Source organism: Vipera berus, assembly GCF_964194415.1.
Source record: "Vipera berus genome assembly, chromosome: 4".
Classification (NCBI taxonomy): domain Eukaryota; kingdom Metazoa; phylum Chordata; class Lepidosauria; order Squamata; family Viperidae; genus Vipera; species Vipera berus.
Window position 1 is genome coordinate 12,622,255 of NC_138206.1, and position 22,616 is coordinate 12,644,870.

Below are 22,616 nucleotides of genomic sequence, written 5' to 3' on the forward strand. Positions count from 1 at the left end.
AACCCAAAACTTCACAAGGGAAGGCAAAATTGCTCATTTCACCAGATGGTCGGCAGTTTGGCGGGTCGAATCCCGAGTGCCGCGTAGCAGAGTGAGCGCCTGTTACTCGTCCCAGCTTCTGCCAACCTAGCAGTTCGAAAGCACGTAAAAATGCAAGTAGAAAAATAGGGACCACTCCGGTGGGAAGGTAACAGCGTTCCGTGCGCCTTTGGCGTCTAGTCATGCCGGCCACATGACAGGAGGAGGAGAGGAGGAGGAGGCAGCGGCGGGCGCCGGACAGCAGGAGGAGGGCAGCTCTGGAAGCGCAGAGGGGCTGCTCCGAAATGCTGGAGAATGGCTCCCTAAGGAACTGCGGCGGGCTTGGGGGGCGATCGCCCTTCGCCTTCCCTTTGCCCCAGCGCGGGGAAGAAGACGGGGAGGCAGCGGCGGGCCCAAGGCCGCGCTGGGTGGTAGCGGTGCTGTCCAGCGTGCTGATCTTGACCACGGTAGTGGATGTGGCGGGAAGCCTGCTGGTCGTCGTCTCCGTCTTCAAGAACCGCAAGCTCAGGAATGCAGGTAAAAGGGAGGAGGATCCTAAAAAGCTTGCAAGTATGTACCCGAATTATCAGCCAAAATGCTGGAGGTGTGGCGATGAAGATGCAACATATTTTCACATATGGTGGACTTGCAAAAAGGTGAAGGCCTTCTGGATAAAAATTTGGTGGAATATGCAGAAGATTTTCAAGCAAAGGATAAAGTTTTGTCCGCAACTTTTTTTGTTGGGAATAATTACAGATGCTACGGTTGTGGACACTAAGTTGATGTTGAATTTAATTACGGCAGCAAGACTCTTAATAGGTCAGTATTGGAAGAAGGAGGAACTGCCGACCATAGAAGAATGGACTTTAAAGGTTTCTGACCTGGCAGAGATGGCGAAGATTTCGGCTTATTTGAAAGATCACTCGCAAGAACGTTATATCATGGAATGGAGAAAATGGATTGAGTATATCCGGAACAAATATAGGACTAAAAAGTTTCATGTAGCATTTGAATAAGTCTTCCTTTTCTTTTTCTTTTTTCTCTTTTTTTTCTATATATACTTAATATTAATAGTGTTTGTATTGTCCTATATGAGCCAGAGAGTGATAGATTTTAGAGTTTATGGTAGTTAGCATATGGATGTTTATGATCGTTTTTTTTTTTGTTTTTATACCTTGTACTTAGCTCTGGGAAGTCGGGGGGGGAGGGGGAGAGGGGTAGGGAGGGAGGGAGAAGGGAGGGGGAGGGGGAGGGGGGACTGTTAAAGATAAAATGTATGTTAAAACTTTTCAATAAAAAAAAAAGGGAGGAGGAACCAGACACGCGCGGCCGCCCGTACCCGCCATCCCCAGGACGAATCATGGGGCTGCGAGTTCCACCGGGAAAAGAAATGTGCGTGAGGGCGCGGGGAGCGGGGGGAGGGGGGGAGGGAAGTGGAGTGGGAGAAGATGCCAGGCGCCGTCTCTCTTTCTTGACTTCGTGGCTCGCCTACTCCGGTGCAAGAGGCCAGTCCCCCTTACTACCCAAAGGGGAAACTGAGGCTCGGTGTTCAGGTTGGGCACTGAAACTCCAGCCTCTTTCCTTTGGCATCTAGTCATGCCGGCCACATGACCACGGAGACGTCCTCGGACAAGCGCTGGCTCTTCAGCTTTGAAACGGAGATGAGCACCGGCCCCTAGAGTCGGAAACGAGTAGCACGTATGTGCGGGGGAACCTTTCCCTTTACCTAAGGTATGGAGTAACATCAGAAATAGTGGTTACTGAGGAGATACTGATGTCTCATTGAACAGTGTCTCATTTTGAAGAAGGACTCCTTTTGTCCAAGAGAAGACCTAATTGAAAACTTAAGTGAGGAGCAGTGAAAAAAACAAGTGAGCTGCCAAGTTTCCTGCATGAAATTATGGTTTGCAAGAACACTTCAGAACTCTTTGCTGCGGAATAAAATTTACGGAATGGCTTTTCCAGAATCAGTTCCGGCACCCAGCAGTTGGCCTTGCCTGATTACTCTGCTGGTTTTCGTTTGGTTTCATTTCTTTTCTGTGTAATGAAATTTGCTTTGACAATGCTAGTATTATGCTGCTTTCAGGTGAGAAGTGGGTTCACTAGATTTTTCTTGAAAACCTCTAGTGAAAGGGAAGTATTATTTATTTATTTATTTATTTATTTTATTTTATTTTATTAAATTTATATACTGCCCTATTCCCGTAGGACTCAGGGTGGTTATCCTGCAACTGTTGTGCAATTACTATTAATAACATTCTGTTTCTGCCTTGGAGGTCTATTACCAACTCTTTATTCTTCACTGCATTCATTGGCTTTACTTTCACAGAGACATCTTGACATCTTCAAGGACTCCAACAGATAGTTAGAATTGAAGGGGGGAAAAACAATTGCAACCAGCCTGCCTTCCATTGAGGACCTGTACAGTATATTGCACAGGTCAGAAGGAGGGTTGAGAAAATATTTACAGACCCCTCACATCCTGGGCATAAAGTGTTTCAGCTCCTCCCCTCAGGATGGCGCTATAGGGCATTGCATGCCAAAAGACACAGGGCAGTTTTTTCCCCTCGTGCGATCACTCTGCTGAACGCCTAATCTTCACAGTATTGTCTTATGTCTAAGTATATTTTACCCAAGTTGTATTATAATTATCCTTCTCATCTTCCCTATTACCCTCTCTTATTGGTATCATTATTATGATTATTATTACTCTGTTGCTTTGCATGTACATTGAGAGCTTCTGCACCGGAGACAAATTCTTTGTGCATCTAATTACCCTTGGCCAATAAAGTATTCTATTCTATTCTATTCTATTCTATTCTATTCTATTCTATTCTATTCTATTCTATTCTATTCTATTCTATTCTATTCTATTCTATTCTATTCTATTCTATTCTATTATTCTTTAAATAGGGGACTGGGGGGGTTGATGAGGGGACTGGGGGGGTTGTTATTGTCATTTTACTGGGGTTTTAAGATGTATTTTTAGTATATGGGCATGTATTTAATTATTTTTTTAACTTTTGTAATCTTGTATTTTTATTCTTGCCCTGTTCACCGCCCTGAGTCCTTTGGGAGAAGGGCGGTATAGAAATATTATTAAATTAAAATTAAATTAAATTATTAAATTAAAATTAAAAAGGTAAAGGTTCCCCCGCACATGCTTGCTAGTCGTTTCCGACTCTATGGGCCGGTTCTCATCTCTGTTTCAAAGCCGAAGAGCCAGCACTTGTCCGAGGACATCTCCGTGGTCATGTGGCCGGCATGACTAGACGCCAAAGGCGCACGGAATGCTGTTACCTTCCCACCGGAGTGGTCCCTATTTTTCTACTTGCATTTTTGCGTGCTTTTGAACTGCTAGGTTGGCAGAAGCTGGGACGAGTAACAGGTGCTCACTCTGTTACGCGGCACTCGGGATTTGACCCGCCAAACTGCTGACCTTCTGATGGACAAGCTCAGCGTCTTCACCCTCTATTCTATTCTATTCTATTCTATTCTATTCTATTCTATTCTATTCTATTCTATTCTATTCTATTCTATTCTATTCTATTCCATTCCATTCCATTCCATTCCATCCCATCCCATCCCATCCCATCCCATCCCATCCCATCCCATCCCCCCATTCCTGCCCAGGAAGGACCTCACTCTGTGACATCACTGTGATATCATTCTGAGAATGAATGTTATCATTGTTTGATGTTGGGGAAATGGTGGACGGGACCATGTAACCAGGGGATACAATTGATCTTCATCTTGTGTGTTGAAAACTCTTCTTGAACCAGTGCAGTTCTCAGTCTTTCAAACTCTTTTTTGGAATTAAGGGAAGGGAAAGGACTGAAGAGTATTGCTTCTTGTGTCACTGTGTCACTGCTGCTATATTATCGTTCCTTCTGTATCACTGCTCCATCTGACTACTGTCACTAGAATGGATTGAAGTTCCAGACATATTCAAGATCTCTGGGCTAATTCCAGGTAGACAACTCTGCTATTAACAAAACCTGGCATCCTGCGGCTTTTGAAGAAGGCTTATGTTGGTTCAAAATTAGATCTAAAAAGGAGAAACTGAGATAAGCTGGCAAATACAAATACTTAATTCAGTTCGGACATATCGTGAAAACTACAAGTGAGGCGTTATCTCTGCTAGAAGTCAGAAATTTTGGATTGAAATAGATGAGCAATGAACAACCTTCTGAGTCATCTTTGAAGCTCTTTCAAAGATGCTGAAGGTGTTGTGACTCAGGGCCAGCCTGTGGGTCCGACAGCCGGCTCCGATGTATCGGATGACTCAGATGAGGGGGAGGAGGGAGACGAACCGGCTGATGATGGTTTGGAGGCTTTGCAGAGCCCTCAGCCGGGGACCTCTTCTCAGCTGCGTGAGCCCGATAGTGCGGAGGATGATGACCCACAGCTGGCCCTGTTCAAGGACGCCCGACGCAGGAGGCAGTCGAGCAGGAACAAACAAAGAAAGGCTGTGGGACTCCTCGGGAGGAGGCACAGGGAGACCACGCCCTGAGCTCTCAATAAAAGGAGTGTTTGGGGAGGGGCTGGTTGCTGAAAGCAACTCTTCCGCTTGAGGAGACAAGCTCTAGTGTTTTTGTTAATTGAGTAATAAATCCTGGCAGACGCCTTTTAGCCTTGGACGCTCTCCAGTCTCTTCTTTCTGAATAGGGGTTTGCCTTACTACAAGGCCAGAAGAGGGCTGGTTCAGAACAGAAGGCAACATGGGGGGGCATGGTAAGTTCAACTGTTGATACATGATTTTTAATGTTTGAATAAAATATGGTTTTTCTAGGAAGTTTTTGGGATGACTTCAATTCTTGCTCCATACTTACGTTAGGTTGCATTAAGAGTGATGGCATGCATTTCAGGAAGATCATCTGAATCCTCAGCTTTATCTATTCACCAAGCGTAGCATGTTGGGCAAATGCAGACATTAAGTCTATAAGTGGGCCAGCATGTTCCGTTAGCACAACGAATGAGAGAGACCAGCCTACAAAAGTGATGAAGTAATTAATTAATTCGGTTAAATTACAAACACATCATGGAAACCGCACTTTGGAGGTTACCACTGCTAGCATCTATGAATCTAAAATGCTGGGCCAAAACGGATTAGCAATTAGCCATTCTGCAAATTTGTTTAAACATGGAGGAGGCAAAAAAAGGCCCTAGGCTCAAAAGGGTAGTATTAAATCAATTAGCGGTTGCATGAATGGTTTTTAATGAGAAATAACAGATGCCAGAAATGTTCAGAGATTTTCCAGAGTCTTTAATATTTTGTTAGGGGGGGGGTCCTGCATCTGCTTTTAGAATAGGGGAAAAATTGATTCCAGAGTTTTCTCCTTAGGCGTGTAGGGTAAATAGCAAAATTTACAACTCCAATGAAAACTATTTGCCTGCATCTCGCCTGTTATTTACTCTTGATATCCACTGGGTCCAGAGCAACTGAAATGAAATTTTGAAAGTTTTTGAAACTCTAGACTTTTTCCCCCTACTAGTAAATATAGGAGACATGGATTCAGCCACCATGTGCTTGAAGGGTATCGAATGTCTGTTTATGTTGGGAAACATCCAGGGTGGAGGGATCAAGCAGGGAATTAGCCCTGGGTGATTGCGCAGGACCAATTTTCTTTAAGCTCCATGGAAGCTTACCTATCTATTTCCAAGGGAAGAAAAGCAGTCTGGGGAAATTCCTGTATTATAGGCAGAATACAATAAAGTAGTTAGCTTGAACTCCACACATATGGATCTGGTCTCTTGCGCTTGAGAGTATAAGCCAGGGGTGTCAAACTGCTGGCCCGCGGGCCGGATGTGTCATCCTGAAGCCGCACCCGCCCCATTGCTGGCAATGGCAAAACCATCCCAATACATTGTGCGACGTCATGTGATGTCACAAATTTAACATGTCTGGTATAAGCCATTGCTGGTCTTCACCATCTGCTCCTATTAGAAAGAGAAATTATAACCTATTAGACACATCAACTTTATCACATTAAAGGTAAAGGTTCTCCCACACATGCGTGCTAGTCGTTTCCGACTCTAGGGGCCGGTGCTCATCTCTGTTTCAAAGCCGAAGAGCCAGCGCTTGTCCGAGGACGTCTCCGTGGTCATGTGGCCGGCATGACTTAGACGCCAAAGGCGCACGGAACGCGGTTACCTTCCCACCGGAGTGGTCCCTATTTTTCTACTTGCTGAATCGGCTTGCCGATTGTTTTAGCACTTCCAATTTCTTTTCTTTTTTTAAAAAAAATAAAAATAAATAAATAAATAAAAGTTTGGGGCATTTTTATTTTTTTTGTACTCTTGCAAATGATGGCATTCTTCCAAGTCTGCTAATATGTCTCGTTATGCATAGATGAGCTGCAAACCACTTAGTATTGTTAGGCTGCATTTCCTATCATCCCTTACCGTTGGCTGTTCTGGCTACAATAGATGATAGCTGGAATTCAGGAGATAACAGAGATTAGGGGCACTAAAAGCATTGCAAATTGCATTGCTATGATAAATTTGAACATTGAATAGAATAGAGCTGGAAGGGACCTTGGAGGTCTTCTAGTCCAGCCCCCTGCTCAAGCAGGAGAATCTATACCATTTCAGACATGTGACTGTCTAGTCCACAGGTCTGCAACCCGCGGCTCCGGAGCCGCACGCGGCTCTTTCAGCCGTCTTCTGCGGCTCCCAGTCTTCTGCTATGTGCAGTCCAAAAAAAAAAAGTGGGACTAAAAAAGTTCAACCAATCAATTCAAATATGCAGGGTAGGTGCATATCTCGCCTTGGCTCCACTCTTCAGTCAAACCCTGTTCTGCGCATGCGCACATGTACATGCATGCGCACACATTTTTTGCGGCTCCCAGTCTATCCTTTTGTGAGGGAACCGGTTCCGAGTGGCTCTTTCACTGTTTCAGGTTGCTGACCCCTGGTCTAGTCTCTTCTTAAAAATCTCCAGTGATGGAGCGCCCCTGATTTCTGGAGGCAAGCTGTTCCACTGGTTAATTGTCCTCACTGTCAGGAAGTTTCCACTTAATTCCAAGTTGCTTCTCTCTTTGATCAGTTTCTGACCATTGTTTCTTGTCCTGCCCTCTGGTGCTTTGGACAATAATTTGAGCCCCTCTTCTTTGTGGTAGCCTCTCAAATACTGGAATACTGCTATCATGTAACCCCTATTTCTTCTTTTCTTCAGACTAGATAAACCCAAATAATAGTACAGGAAATCCTCAATTTATGACAGTCCAGTTAGTGACCACTTGAAGTTACAACACTGCTGGGAAAAGGGAGTTACAGCCAATCCTTATACTTGCAACCTTCAGAACATCCCCACGGTCATATGGTCAAAATGTGGGTGCTTAGCAACTGGCATCTATTTATGAGAATTGCAGTGTGCCAGAGTCATTTGATCTCCCTTTGTGACTTTCCTAGACAGCTTCCAACGAGCAAAGTCAATGGGGGAACCAGATTCACTTCACAACTGCAATGATTGATTTAATGTCTGCAGCAACAAAACGTTTGTAAAACTGAGTGCAATTCACTTAACAACTACCTCATTTAGCAACGGAACTTCCAGGCCCAATTGTGATTGTAAATCGAGGGATATTTGTATCAACAACAGTGAAAAGGTAGGTTTCTAAAATTAAACTGGCAAGGAAATGCAATCTCCAGGGATTGGACATTCAAGCCTTCTCTGTATTGGTCCTCATTCTTTGAAACATCCTACTACTGAAATTTTGGGAATACTCCTCAATTACTTTTCAGGGCTTTTGGAGACCCCTAAAATATGCTAACTTCAAAGTGTGGCCCATGTGATGATCATTTCTTATTGCTGTTTTATTGTGAACTTTATTCAAAATATTTTGTATATCTTATAAGCCTCTGTGAGGATCCAGAAACGGAGCAGCATATAAGAAATATAATGGTACAAATATAAAATATTATACCGTATATACTTGAGTATAAGCCGAATTTTTCAGCCCACTTTTTGGGCTGAAAAATTCCACTTCGGCTTATACTCCAGTCAACAAAAAAACTTACCGAGGACTTGTGCGCGGCCGAGGCTTTGGTGCTTCCGGGATCGCGCGCACCTCTCCCAAGCCACCGCCGTCCGAGACCTGCCGAAGTTTGGGGAGGTTTGGGGAGGTGCGTGCGCACCTCCCCAAACCTCCCCAAACGTCGGCAGGTCTCCGTTCCTCCGCGCCCTGCCTGCCTGCTTCTTTCCGCAGCGGAAAGAAGCAGGCAGGCAGGGCGCGGAGGAACGGAGACCTGCCGACGTTTGGGGAGGTTTGGGCGCCTCCCCAAACCTCCCCAAACGTCGGCAGGTCTCCGTTCCTCCTGCCGACGTTTGGGGAGGTTTGGGCGCCTCCCCAAACCTCCCCAAATGTCGGCAGGTCTCCGTTCCTCCTGCCGACGTTTGGGGAGGTTTGGGCGCCTCCCCAAACCTCCCCAGGTCTCCGTTCCTCCGCGCAGACCTGCCGATGTTTGGGGAGGTTTGGGCGCCTCCCCAAACCTCCCCAAACGTCGGCAGGTCTCCGTTCCTCCTGCCGACGTTTGGGGAGGTTTGGGCACCTCCCCAAACCTCCCCAGGTCTCCGTTCCTCCGCGCAGACCTGCCGACATTTGGGGAGGTTTGGGCGCCTCCCCAAACCTCCCCAGATCTCCGTTCCTCCTGCCGACGTTTGGGGAGGTTTGGGCGCCTCCCCAGGTCTCCGTTCCTCCGCGCAGACCTGCCGACGTTTGGGGAGGTTTGGGCGCCTCCCCAAACCTCCCCAAACGTCGGCAGGTCTCCGTTCCTCCTGCCGACGTTTGGGGAGGTTTGGGCACCTCCCCAAACCTCCCCAGGTCTCCGTTCCTCCGCGCAGACCTGCCGACGTTTGGGGAGGTTTGGGCGCCTCCCCAAACCTCCCCAGGTCTCCGTTCCTCCTGCCGACGTTTGGGGAGGTTTGGGCGCCTCCCCAGGTCTCCGTTCCTCCGCGCAGACCTGCCGACATTTGGGGAGGTTTGGGCGCCTCCCCAAACCTCCCCAAACGTCGGCAGGTCTCCGTTCCTCCTGCCGACGTTTGGGGAGGTTTGGGCGCCTCCCCAAACCTCCCCAGGTCTCCGTTCCTCCGCACAGACCTGCCGACGTTTGGGGAGGTTTGGGCGCCTCCCCAAACCTCCCCAAACGTCGGCAGGTCTCCGTTCCTCCTGCCGACGTTTGGGGAGGTTTGGGCGCCTCCCCAAACCTCCCCAAATGTCGGCAGGTCTCCGTTCCTCCTGCCGACGTTTGGGGAGGTTTGGGCGCCTCCCCAAACCTCCCCAGGTCTCCGTTCCTCCGCGCAGACCTGCCGATGTTTGGGGAGGTTTGGGCGCCTCCCCAAACCTCCCCAAACGTCGGCAGGTCTCCGTTCCTCCTGCCGACGTTTGGGGAGGTTTGGGCACCTCCCCAAACCTCCCCAGGTCTCCGTTCCTCCGCGCAGACCTGCCGACATTTGGGGAGGTTTGGGCGCCTCCCCAAACCTCCCCAGATCTCCGTTCCTCCTGCCGACGTTTGGGGAGGTTTGGGCGCCTCCCCAGGTCTCCGTTCCTCCGCGCAGACCTGCCGACGTTTGGGGAGGTTTGGGCGCCTCCCCAAACCTCCCCAAACGTCGGCAGGTCTCCGTTCCTCCTGCCGACGTTTGGGGAGGTTTGGGCACCTCCCCAAACCTCCCCAGGTCTCCGTTCCTCCGCGCAGACCTGCCGACGTTTGGGGAGGTTTGGGCGCCTCCCCAAACCTCCCCAGGTCTCCGTTCCTCCTGCCGACGTTTGGGGAGGTTTGGGCGCCTCCCCAGGTCTCCGTTCCTCCGCGCAGACCTGCCGACATTTGGGGAGGTTTGGGCGCCTCCCCAAACCTCCCCAAACGTCGGCAGGTCTCCGTTCCTCCTGCCGACGTTTGGGGAGGTTTGGGCGCCTCCCCAAACCTCCCCAGGTCTCCGTTCCTCCGCGCAGACCTGCCGACGTTTGGGGAGGTTTGGGCGCCTCCCCAAACCTCCCCAAACGTCGGCAGGTCTCCGTTCCTCCTGCCGACGTTTGGGGAGGTTTGGGCACCTCCCCAAACCTCCCCAGGTCTCCGTTCCTCCGCGCAGACCTGCCGACGTTTGGGGAGGTTTGGGCGCCTCCCCAAACCTCCCCAGGTCTCCGTTCCTCCTGCCGACGTTTGGGGAGGTTTGGGCGCCTCCCCAAACCTCCCCAGGTCTCCGTTCCTCCGCGCAGACCTGCCGACGTTTGGGGAGGTTTGGGCGCCTCCCCAAACCTCCCCAGGTCTCCGTTCCTCCGCGCAGACCTGCCGACGTTTGGGGAGGTTTGGGCGCCTCCCCAAACCTCCCCAAACGTCGGCAGGTCTCCGTTCCTCCTGCCGACGTTTGGGGAGGTTTGGGCACCTCCCCAAACCTCCCCAGGTCTCCGTTCCTCCGCGCAGACCTGCCGACGTTTGGGGAGGTTTGGGCGCCTCCACAAACCTCGGCAGGTCTCCGTTCCTCCGCACAGACCTGCCGACGTTTGGGGAGGTTTGGGCGCCTCCCCAAACCTCCCCAAACGTCGCGCAGACCTGCCGACGTTTGGGGAGGCGCCGAAACCTCCCCAAACGTCGGCAGGTCTGCACGGAGGAACGGAGACCTGGGGAGGTTTGGGGAGGCGCCCAAACCTCCCCAAACGTCGGCAGGAGGAACGGAGACCTGGGGAGGTTTGGGGAGGCGCTCAAACCTCCCCAAACGTCGGCAGGTCTGTGCGGAGGAACGGAGACCTGGGGAGGTTTGGGGAGGCGCCCAAACCTCCCCAAACGTCGGCAGGAGGAACGGAGACCTGCCGACGTTTGGGGAGGTTTGGGCACCTCCCCAAACCTCCCCAGGTCTCCGTTCCTCCGCGCAGACCTGCCGACGTTTGGGGAGGTTTGGGCGCCTCCACAAACCTCGGCAGGTCTCCGTTCCTCCGTGCAGACCTGCCGACGTTTGGGGAGGTTTGGGCGCCTCCCCAAACCTCCCCAAACGTCGCGCAGACCTGCCGACGTTTGGGGAGGCGCCCAAACCTACCCAAACGTCGGCAGGTCTGCGCGGAGGAACGGAGACCTGGGGAGGTTTGGGGAGGCGCCCAAACCTCCCCAAACGTCGGCAGGAGGAACGGAGACCTGGGGAGGTTTGGGGAGGCGCTCAAACCTCCCCAAACGTCGGCAGGTCTGCGCATAGGAACGGAGACCTGGGGAGGTTTGGGGAGGCGCCCAAACCTCCCCAAACGTCGGCAGGAGGAACGGAGACCTGCCGACGTTTGGGGAGGTTTGGGGAGGCGCCCAAACCTCCCCAAACGTCGGCAGGTCTGCGCGGAGGAACGGAGACCTGGGGAGGCGCCCAAACCTCCCCAAACGTCGGCAGGAGGAACGGAGACCTGGGGAGGTTTGGGGAGGTGCCCAAACCTCCCCAAACGTCGGCAGGAGGAACGGAGACCTGGGGAGGTTTGGGGAGGCGCCCAAACCTCCCCAAACGTCGGCAGGTCTGCGCGGAGGAACGGAGACCTGGGGAGGTTTGGGGAGGCGCCCAAACCTCCCCAAACGTCGGCAGGAGGAACGGAGACCTGGGGAGGTTTGGGGAGGCGCCCAAACCTCCCCAAATGTCGGCAGGTCTGTGCGGAGGAACGGAGACCTGGGGAGGTTTGGGGAGGCGCCCAAACCTCCCCAAACGTCGGCAGGAGGAACGGAGACCTGCCGACGTTTGGGGAGGTTTGGGGAGGCGCCCAAACCTCCCCAAACGTCGGCAGGTCTGCGCGGAGGAACGGAGACCTGCCGACGTTTGGGGAGGTTTGGGGAGGTGCGCGCGCACCTCCCCAAACCTCCCCAAACTTCGGCAGGTCTCCGGACGGCGGCGGCTTGGGAGAGGTGCGCGCGATCCTGGAAGCACCGAAGCCTCGGCCGCGCGCAAGTCCTCGGTAAGCTCCGGGCGGTCACTTGCTTCGCGTCTCCTGAGGGAAGGGGGGGCGACTGGAGCGGGCGTGTTTCCTCGCCTGCTGGGCGCTGCGATTTGCCCGGGGAACACGCGGGCCCCGAATGGCAGCGTGGAGCGAGGAAGCGGACAGCCAGGGCTTCCCCGAGAGCCGCGGCCACACAGGGTATTCCTGTGTATTCAGGCTTGCAAAATGGCGGATCGAGCCTCTGCTGGCGGCAGAGGCTTGCAGAGCGCGGATCCAGCCTCCGCCAGCGGCGGAGGCTTGCAGAGCGCGGATCCAGCCTCCGCCGGCGGCGGAGGCTTGCAGAACGGCGGATCGGCTTATACTCGAGTCAACAACTTTTCCCAGTTTTTGGGGGTGAAATTGGGGGTCTCGGCTTATACTCGAGTCGGCTTATACTCAAGTATATACGGTAAGCCTTAGGATTATGGGATCTGGTGCATATCATGAAAAAGAGATCATGCTCACTGTGATGAAGACACAAAGCAATGTAGGAACTGAGATTGGTGAGCCTAGAATTTCACCATTCTGTTAGACTTCTTCAGTCAAGAGATCCATCCAAGCTTTAGATAAAGGCTATCCCACCATACTATTAACTCATCTGTTTGCTTGCTATCTACAAAACCTTCATGTATTGTGATAAAGCTGATGAATCTAGCACTGTCAGGGGTAGGCAACCTTGGCTCTTTTATGACTCGTGGACTTCAACTCCCAGCTGGCTCAGGAATTCTGGGAGTTGAAGTCCACGAGTCATAAAAGAACCAAGGTTGCCTAAAGGTAAAGGTAAAGGTGCTCATGCGTGCTAGTCGTTTCCAACTCTAGGGGCCGGTGCTCATCTCCGTTTCAAAGCCTAAGAGCCAGCGCTTGTCCGAAGACGTCTCCGTGGTCATGTGGCTGGCATGACTAGACGCCAAAGGCGCACGGAACGCTGTTACCTTCCCACCGTAGTGGTCCCTATTTTTCTACTTGCATTTTTACGTGCTTTCGAACTGCTAGGTTGACAGAAGCTGGGACGAGTAACAGGCGCTCACTCTGTTACGCGGCACTCGGGATTTGACCCGCCAAACTGCCGACCTTCTGATCGACAAGCTCAGCGTCCTAACCCACTGAGCCACCGCGTCCCTTAAGGTTGCCTACCCCTGCTCTAATTTCTCTTTGTAATAGGAACAGATGAGGAAGACCAGCAATGGCATATACAGGCACTTGACCCCTTTAAGCACATAGTGGCTCAATCCATGCCTCTTGTATTTACTAGTGGGAGAAAGGTCTAGAGTTTCAAAAGCTTTTAAAGCTTAATTTTGCTTGCTATGGACCCATCTGGCAATTCAGAAACCAAACCAGAGGCTGGAAAACTTCACTGGGAAGGAGCACAAGTCAGTACCACAAACCAAAATGGGGAGAAGCAAAGCAGAAGAAATTAAATATACAATCAAGAAGCCATAGGCTTTCAAGAAACCATCCATCCAATGATGCGTAGTCCATCTCTTCTAGGAACCAGATCAATGCTTCCCAATTTTGGCAAGTTACAGACGGGTGGATTTCAAATCTCCAGAATATTCAGTAGAGGCTATGTTGGCAGAGAAATTCTGTGAGCTGAAATCCGTCCCTCTGGAATTTGTCAAGTTTGGAAAATACTGAACTAGACTATCAATGAGACTCTTACACTCCTAAAATTATATCCATACTTTAATTTTATGCAACCCTTAATCTATTTTATTTTTTTCAGCAAGTAAAATGTTCAGAGAACTTACAGTTAGAATAACAGAGTAACGGAGTGGGAAGGAACCTTGGAGGTCTTCTAGTCCAGCCCCCTGCTCAAGCAGGAGACCCTATACCATTTCAGACAAGTGGTTGTCCAGTCTCTTCTTAAAAACCTCCAGCGATGAAGTGCCCACAACTTCTGAAGGCAAGCTGTTCCATTGGTTAATTATTCTCACTGTTAGGAGGTTTCTCTTTAATTCCAGGTTGCTTCTCTCCTTCATTAGTTTCCATCCATTATTTCTTGTCTTGCCTTCTGGTGCTTTGGAGAATAAGTTGACCCCCTCTTTGTGGCAGCCCCTCAAATACTGGTACACTGCTGTCATGTGACCCCTGGTCCTTCTTTTCTCTAGACTAGCCAGATCCAATTCCTCCAACTGTTCTTCATATCGTTTAGCCTACAGCCCCCTAATCATCTTTGTTGCTCTTCTCTGCACTCTTTCTAGAGCCTCAACATCTTTTTTATATTGTGATCACCAAAGCTGGATGCAGTATTCCAAATGTGGTCTTACCAAGGCCTGATAAAATGGTACTAACCTTTCATGTGAACTTGATTATACTCAGTCCTCTGCTAAAGGGAGAGTAAGAAAGATGTGAGAAACAAAAAGGAAGTTATAGAAAGAACATTCAAAAGGCATATGGGACTCTAGATGTCCACTGTAGACATTCTAATAACTTTGGCAGATATCACATTATGTAGAGACTGTTAACATGTTTATGAAAATTTACTCAAAATACTAAGAATATGGTTCTGCCAAGAAATCTAACAAGAACACTTATAATTAAAACTATATAATTAAAAATACTGAAATCCCACAAAAATGTCCCATACTTTCTCGGCATTTGCTTGTTGTATTTGAGCTGTGAAGATTAAATTATTGCAATTTTGTAATCAGATGCTTTTAAAAAATCAGATGCTTTTTTTAAAAAAAAAATTGTCCCCACAAAGGAATTGGGGTAGAGAAATTTGAAATGAAGGCGGAGGTACATTCTAAATAATGCATGCAGAAAAAGATAGCTTCCAGGAACAAGATGCTGAATTTGGTAAGGGTGGAAGGAAGTAATTAATACCTTGCTCTATTAGCCAAAGAGTTATAAGGAAGCAAAGCAAAAACTGCAACCATAGCAATGAAAAATAAATATTTGCAGTGATTAGGGGGAAAAAATCACAGTGAAAACTAAATTGATTTCACTATTGAAAACAGATAAATTATCAATCAGAACAATTGGCACAAAAAAAGGATATAGAAATGCTTTTTTTGAAGAGCATCGCCAAATAGAGTACAGTAAGATACTGAGTTAACATTGTCACTAGCTGCCCAGCCTGGAGCTGTCTATGGTGCTGAACATTAAAGTCTTTCCTCTTGAGAGCCAGCTTGGTGTAGTAGTGGTTAAGGCACCAGCTAGAAACTAGGGGAGACCGTGAATTTTAGACCTTAGGCATGAAGCCAGATGTATGACCTTGGGCCAGTCACTCTCTCTCAGTCTTAGAAATAAAACAATGAGAAACCATTTTTGTAAACATTGCCAAGACAACTGCAGGGACTACTCCCAGCACTTGCCAGGAATCAAGACTGATTGATAGGAGCAAAAATGAAAAAGAAGAAAAAATCTTATCTCCATTGTCCATTATCATTTCCCAGCCTAATGCACTCCAGATCAGTTGAAGTATATTTCCCATCATTCCAAGCCAATTTTATTCTTTTACTGGAAACTATGAGAAATCTAATTAACACAGCTGAAAAGTACCACATTTGACTGGAATGTCCAATCTAGGGGAGGCCGTTTAATTCTTCGAAGTAAAGGGATGCAAATACATACATACATACACACACACGTACGTATACGTATACATACATACATATACATATACATATACACATTCTCTATATTCATCTATCTATCTATCATCTATCTATCTATCTATCTATCTATCTATCTATCTATCTATCTATCTATCTGAAAGAAGTAAATATAGATTTATAAACTGCAAGTTGTAGGCTATATTTTGTACAAAATAGAGGCATATTAATGGAGAAAAGGGGGGAAATTCTGTCCGCTCAGATCAAATTCTAAATTCACAGCATGATGAGAACTGTGTGATGCATGCATGTTGTACAGAACAACAGAGGTCTTCTGATCCAACCCCTTGCTCAAGCAAGAAATCCTATATCATTTCAGACAAAAGGACGTCCAATTTCTTCTTAAAAACCTCCAGTCTTAGAACACCCACAACTTCTGGAGGCAAGTCGTTCCACTGGTTAATAGTTCTGTCAGACAATTTCTCCTTAGTAATAGGTTGGTTCTTTCCATGAGTGGTTTCCATCCATTGCTTCTGGAGCTTAGGAGGTGGACCCCGCCTTCTTTTTGGCAGCCCCTTAGATATTGGAACACTGCTATCATGTCACCCTACAGTTAATGATAAGGCATTATTTAAAGGGTGGGAGTAAGCTTTGTTTAAGTATGTTTAAACATACCTAAGTCTGTCAAATCCAGACTTTTGAGAACTTTTTTTTTCATATTCCTATGCCTGAATGGACAATTTTGCTCGTTTCATTGTTTTCCATGGGGGTGGGGGGTTGTCCTCAGAAAACGCTTCTGTTCCATTTATGATGAGATCATGTACATCCTGTCTCTCTCACACCCAATCACACGTCAACCTCTTAAACAAAATTCCAATCTCTCACTAGTCCAAATCTAAGTAACAGTAATTGCGTAAATAACTAGTGAATGGGTAACAAGAGGAGATTTCCTAATCTCTGCTATATTTTATGCTTTCCCTGAATTCCTTTGATTAGTGGCTGTTTGTGGGGCTATTATGAGGAATTCTCCTGCAAACCTCAAGACTGCCTGTTACTTAGATGCTTGCTTGGATGCCTCATCAAGGCTAAAGGGATTATTATCATGTTTCTTAAATATTTCATATGAACAACAATGTTTATGTAGCCTTTGTGCCTGAGGCTGAGGTCACTTAGTGGCTCTTCCATTCAATAAAAGCCAGTTTAGTCTAGGTCAGGGGTAGGCAACCTTGGCTCTTTTATGACTCGTGGACTTCAGCTCCCAGAATTCCTGAGCCAGCATGGCTCAGCTTGGAAACTTCTCCCTTTCCCCTCAGCATGGCTGGCTCAGGAATTCTGGGAGTTGAAGTCCACGAGTCATAAAAGAACCAAGGTTGCCTACCCCTGGCTCTAGTGGTTAAAATGCTGGTCTAGTTGTAGTTCCACTTTAGGCATGAAAAAAACGACTGGGTGACTTTGGGTCAGTCATATTTTCTCAGCCCAATCCACCTCACAGGTTTGTTCTTGTAGGAAAAATGGGAGAAGGAAGGAGTGTCAGGTATGTTTGAGTTATTTATCTCCAGTAATAAAGGCAGGATAAACATGAAACATAAAATAATAACACGATCATTACTGTGATAGATTCCTGAGCCCGACAGAGGGTTGGACCAGATCAGTGTTTCTCAAAACTTGGCAAGTTTAAGATGAGTGGCTGAGGGAATTCTGGGGGTTGAAGTCTGCATACCTTACTGTTGCAAGGTTTGAGAAACGCTGGATTAGATAACAGAATAGCAGAATTGGAAGGGACCTTGGAGGTCTTCCAGTCCAACCCCCTGCTCAAGCAGGAGACCCTTTACCATATTATTTTAGTTGGCAGACTCATAGACTGAGACTCCTAAGAATCTGAACCCTTAAGTCAGAATCAAAGAACTTCGTTGAAAAAAAGAATAGAATAGAATTATTTTTTTATTGGCCAAGTGTGATTGGACACACGAGGAATTTGTCTCTTATGCATAAGCTCTCAGTGTGCATGGCAAAACTTGCAAACAACAAAGCGATATAATCATAAGAGATCTATAAGTACATTTCAACCTGATGATTCTCTGAATTCACAGAAACTGTGAATCCACTTTAACTTGGATTGTTTCCTTCACATTAAAGATTCTCTGCCCATGAAAAACTTGAATCAATTTGGATATTGATTCCTCAGTCCATTGATTGTCCCTAATAAAATTCTACCTAGGTCCCATTTACAGCTCTTCAGTGTATAAAACCCCGAATGTTGTGATTGAGAACAAGAGAAGTAGCCAGCTGAGGTCCTTTGTTTTGGATAAGGACTACTTAGCAATATTTATTTATGATCACACAAATGGCCTTTTCTGTCCATTCTCTCAATTTTCTTTTCAGAAAGGAACTGCAACTTTTTTGAGATTAAATAATGGCTTGTTTTTCCACCTGAAAGCAACGGTAACCCTATTGTAGAATCAAGGTATTTTGTTTTTGTTCTTTCAAAAAAAAAACATTTTTTTTTGTTTCATATAAGGACAAAAAAGGTTGTGGAAGTTAGCCAGGTAGTTACAGTAACAAAGAGGGGGCGAAACAAACCCAGAAGTACTGTTTGTTCTTTTTCGATGAACACAAGATGGCAACAGAGGGTCACCTTAATCTCCTTTATTAATACAGAATGGAAAGACTTTCTAGGGAGATGGTAACTTTAAGTGTGGAGGCCATAAATACTGCATTTCTTTGAGACCAGGATATAAATCTTTACAATTTAACTTTGAAACCTGGGCAGGCTACCTGGGCTGGGCCTATTAAGATTCGTTTAGTCTCCACTCTGACCTGGTACAAAACAGAAGACAATATATTGCAAGGAAGTTTGATCTAATGGTTAAGGCACCAAACTAGACGGCAGGAGATTGTGAGTTCTAGTCCCTTCTTAAGCAGGAAAGCCAGCTAGCTAGTCTTTGGGCTAGTCAATCTCTCTCAGCTCAACTCACCTCACAAGGTTGTTGTTGTTGTGAGGAAAATAGGAAGAGGAAGGTGTGTTGGGTATGTTCACCACCTTGAATTATTTATAAAAAAAAATGGGAAAGAAAGAAAGAAAGAAAGGAAGGAAGGAAGGAAGGAAGGAAGGAAGGAAGGAAGGAAGGAAGGAAGGAAGGAAGGAAGGAAGGAAGGAAGAAAGAAAGAAGAAAACCATCATTCCCCATAACAAGAGTAAATTGAACTTTTGAGCAATGCCAACAGGAAGTTGGTAGAAACAAATGGTCACTTTGCTGTTTCATTTTCATTGTGTCCCCTGAAATGGGCAGAGCTGTCCACCTCAGCCACACAAAACAACACCGAAATGGGTCAGAATGCTCGGCCTAATCTTTGTTGATCTGTTCACTTAATGTGCAATGAAATCCATGTTGCCTATGGTTACCAAATGAGTTATTAACTGTAAAGCAGCATAATAATATAATATTTAGAAGGTCTAAGGAAATGGCATTTTTCGGGCACTTGGCTCAGGAGCAGCAATGAGAACCACAAAGTACGGAGTAGATTACAGATACACATATACACACACAAACACACACACATACACTCATACACACACACACACATATATACACACATGTATACATATGTACATATATACATATATACACACATACACATACACACAAACATATATAAAAATGCCAGGAGAGCGTTAGATCTTGAGACGGAGGCTCAGGTTCAACCAAAAAAAGAGGGGGGGGAGGCACAAAACAAGAGTGGCTGGATAACCGGCCCCCTGGCATTTGTACACATGCCAGGAGAGCGACTACAGGCAAGAAAACAACCCCCAACTCCCGATTCCACAAGTATGTGAAGAGATGCAGGACAATTTGGAACGTTAAGGTCGATTGAGGTGAATAGACCGGTGACCGCTCAATGAGCAGGATGCAAAAGCAACCAGCTATATAAGCAACTCTCAGAACTCCTATTTTAACTCTGACGACATCGGCAGTTTGGCCGACGAAAGCTAAGTGTTTTGTATTAAACAGTTTGTTTATATTTCTATCCTGGTGTTGTGTTCGATTTTTCTTTCTAACATGCACACACCCAGTATTCGTACTTTTAGTCTTATCAAATATATATATAAGACGCAGTTGGCCCAGGTTTAAATCTCAGAAGGATATGGCTGACTGATGAGAACAAATAAGTTTGAAATGATCATATCGGTCTCCCTTTATTATTTGTTAGCAAGCCAATATATGTGTGTGTGTGTGTGTGTGTGTGTGTGTGTGTGTGTGTGTGTAAAAAAATTTTTTGGCTTGCTAACAAAGAATAAAGGGAGACCGATATGATCATTTCAAACTTATTTGTTCTCATCAGTCAGCCATACCCTTCTGAGATTCGGGTATGGCTGACTGATGAGAACAGATAAGTTTGAAATGATCATATCAGTCTCCCTTTATTCTTTGTTAGCAAGCCAAAAAGAAAATTACACAAATATGAGCTGCCACTGCTGTGGCTACTGCCTGTAGATGGCCTTGGGCTAGGCTGAAACAGGAAATAAGATTTGTCCCGTGTCTGGGACTAAGCAAGTGTATTCTGAATGCTTAACAAACATTTAAAACATATGTATTCAGGTCTTTTCCCGTGTAGGATTGAGGGTGTCTTGGCGACGTTTCGACTAGGTCCCACTCGTCATCATCAGGCTGGTGTCTTCGGTTTCATGCTTGTGCGAAAACGTCGCCAAGACACCCTCAATCCTACGCCAAGACCTACATACTATATATATAGTCGGCAGTTTGGTGGGTCGAATCCCGAGTGCCGCGTAGCAGAGTGAGCGCCTGTTACTCATCCCAGCTTCTGCCAACCTAGCAGTTCGAAAGCATGTAAAAATGCAAGTAGAAAAATAGGGACCACTATGGTGGGAAGGCAACACTGTTCCGTGTGAGGACGGCCGAAAAGATCATTGGCAATTCCCTCCCTCCCTCCCATCCAGGACATAGCACAGAAGCGTTGTCTGAGCAGGGTCCATAAGATTATCTGGGACACTACACATCCTCTTCACAACCTGTTTTCCTTGTTACCTTCTGGAAGGAGGGGGCTTCGTACTATCTGTAGCAGAACATCCAGATTCAGCCATAGTTTCATTCCATACAGCATTAACCTTGTGAACTCTCAGGCTTCTTCCTTCCGTTATATATTCAAGATGGACAGTGTTTAATATTTTATTGTTATGTATATGTAGGGGTGTGGGTGTATACATATGTTGTATGTAGTATGTTTTAGGTGTGTGTCATGTATGTGTTTCACCACTTCAAACTGGTGCCAAGTTCTAGAATGATTTTTTTAAAAATTGAAGTATGCATATAGTCTTGAAATTTGTCATTTGCATCTGAAAGAGTTTCTCATTTTGGATATCCAAAGTCTTGACTTTGTTCCTCTCTCTCTTTTCCTTTCTCAGGCAATGTGTTTGTGGTTAGCTTGGCCCTGGCAGACTTAGTGGTGGCTTTGTACCCTTATCCTTTAGTCCTCGTTGCCCTTTTTCACAATGGCTGGTCGTTGGGAGAAACGCACTGCAAAGCAAGCGGCTTTGTGATGGGATTAAGCGTGATAGGTTCCATTTTCAACATCACCGCCATTGCAATCAACCGATATTGCTACATTTGCCACAGTTTTGTATACCACAAAGTGTACAGCTGGTGGAACACAATGCTCTATGTCTGCCTTATCTGGGTTCTCACCGTGGTTGCAACTGTGCCAAACTTTTTCGTTGGCTCCCTCAAGTATGATCGAAGGATCTATTCGTGCACTTTCACTCAAACAGCCAGTTCCTATTACACGATTGCTGTTGTCGTCATCCACTTCATTCTTCCGATCACCATTGTGAGCTTCTGCTACTTGACAATCTGGATTTTGGTGATACGAGTAAGGAGGAGAGTGAAATCAGAACTGAAGCTGAAGCTAAAAACAAGTGACTTCGGAAACTTTCTGACCATGTTTGTTGTCTTTGTGATCTTTGCCTTTTGCTGGGCGCCATTGAACTTAATAGGTCTGGCTGTGGCCATCAACCCTTCAGAAATAGCACCCAAAATTCCTGACTGGCCTACTTCAACAGTTGCCTTAATGCAATAATCTATGGGCTTCTGAACCAAAATTTTCGGAAGGAATATAAACGAATTCTAATGTCACTGTGGATTCCCACGCTGTTTCTTCAGAACACGTCCAATGGGGAAGTCAGAAATGCAGAAGAGCAAAGTTTCTCCTGCTTTAAATGATAATGACCAAATTCACGCCAAGATGTTGTAAATAGATAAATGTGAATTATAAATGTGAGCCATTGCACGGAATCAAACTGTTCGTACGTTTGTACGCTTAAATCTTATTCTACCACTTGATGGTGACAACGTGGAACTGAGTTCTCGACAAAGAAGAGTCCGTTTACATTTTTATTCACTGATTCAACAGGAACAGTTTTAAAAATGACTTTGGAATTTGGAAAATGAGAGATGAATAAACGCAACATTTGCTTTGTTTGCTTGCTTTAATTTCAAAACACCTATGCGGGACTTTGATATATATCGACAAAAACAACCATGATCTTTGCTGAGTTTGCTCAAAATATGACTCTTAAAATGTGTCTCTAAGGAAAGAGTTTAATGTAGTTTAATGACATTCTTTTTTTTTCTGTAAGGGTGGTTGTGGTGATTATTTAAATTTCCTTCAGCTGAATGCTGGTTCAGTAAGAATAAAATGGGAATAGCAATTTCTGTTCCTCAGAGTTGACTTAAATATTGTTTATTATTTATTTATTAAATGTATATTCCGCCCATCTCATTATCAAATGGCTCTGGGCGGCTTACCCAGACTTCATAAAAGCAGAGGTAAAAACATTAAAACAATTTTAAATAAACAGAAATAAAATAAAATCAGAAGACCATGGGGCGAAGTTGGGATCTTTTTCCCAGTCCACTAACCACCTCCAATATGGAATGCCCCCATTGGAGGTCCCAGGCCAGTCAAAAGGGGCTGGTTTTGAGGCTATTATGGAAGGCCCAAAAGCTGTGGGGGTGGGGTGGCTCTCATCTTGAGGGGCATGGCACGCCAGAAGGTGGGAGCCAATTAAATTAATTAAGTTGTCAGCCCA

General features: G+C 46.5%; 1 protein-coding gene across 1 annotated transcript; it reads left to right on the forward strand.

Annotated features, from left to right (window-relative positions):
* Positions 1-290: 290 nt before the first annotated feature.
* Positions 291-21,778, forward strand: MTNR1B (melatonin receptor 1B; the record flags this gene model as incomplete). The annotated part of the gene is given in 4 exon segments (XM_081327703.1): positions 291-555; positions 20,934-21,572; positions 21,575-21,699; positions 21,701-21,778. Coding segments are annotated over 4 exon segments (1,074 nt in total). The 5' UTR covers positions 291-323.
* Between the last annotated feature and the right edge of the window lie 838 nt (positions 21,779-22,616).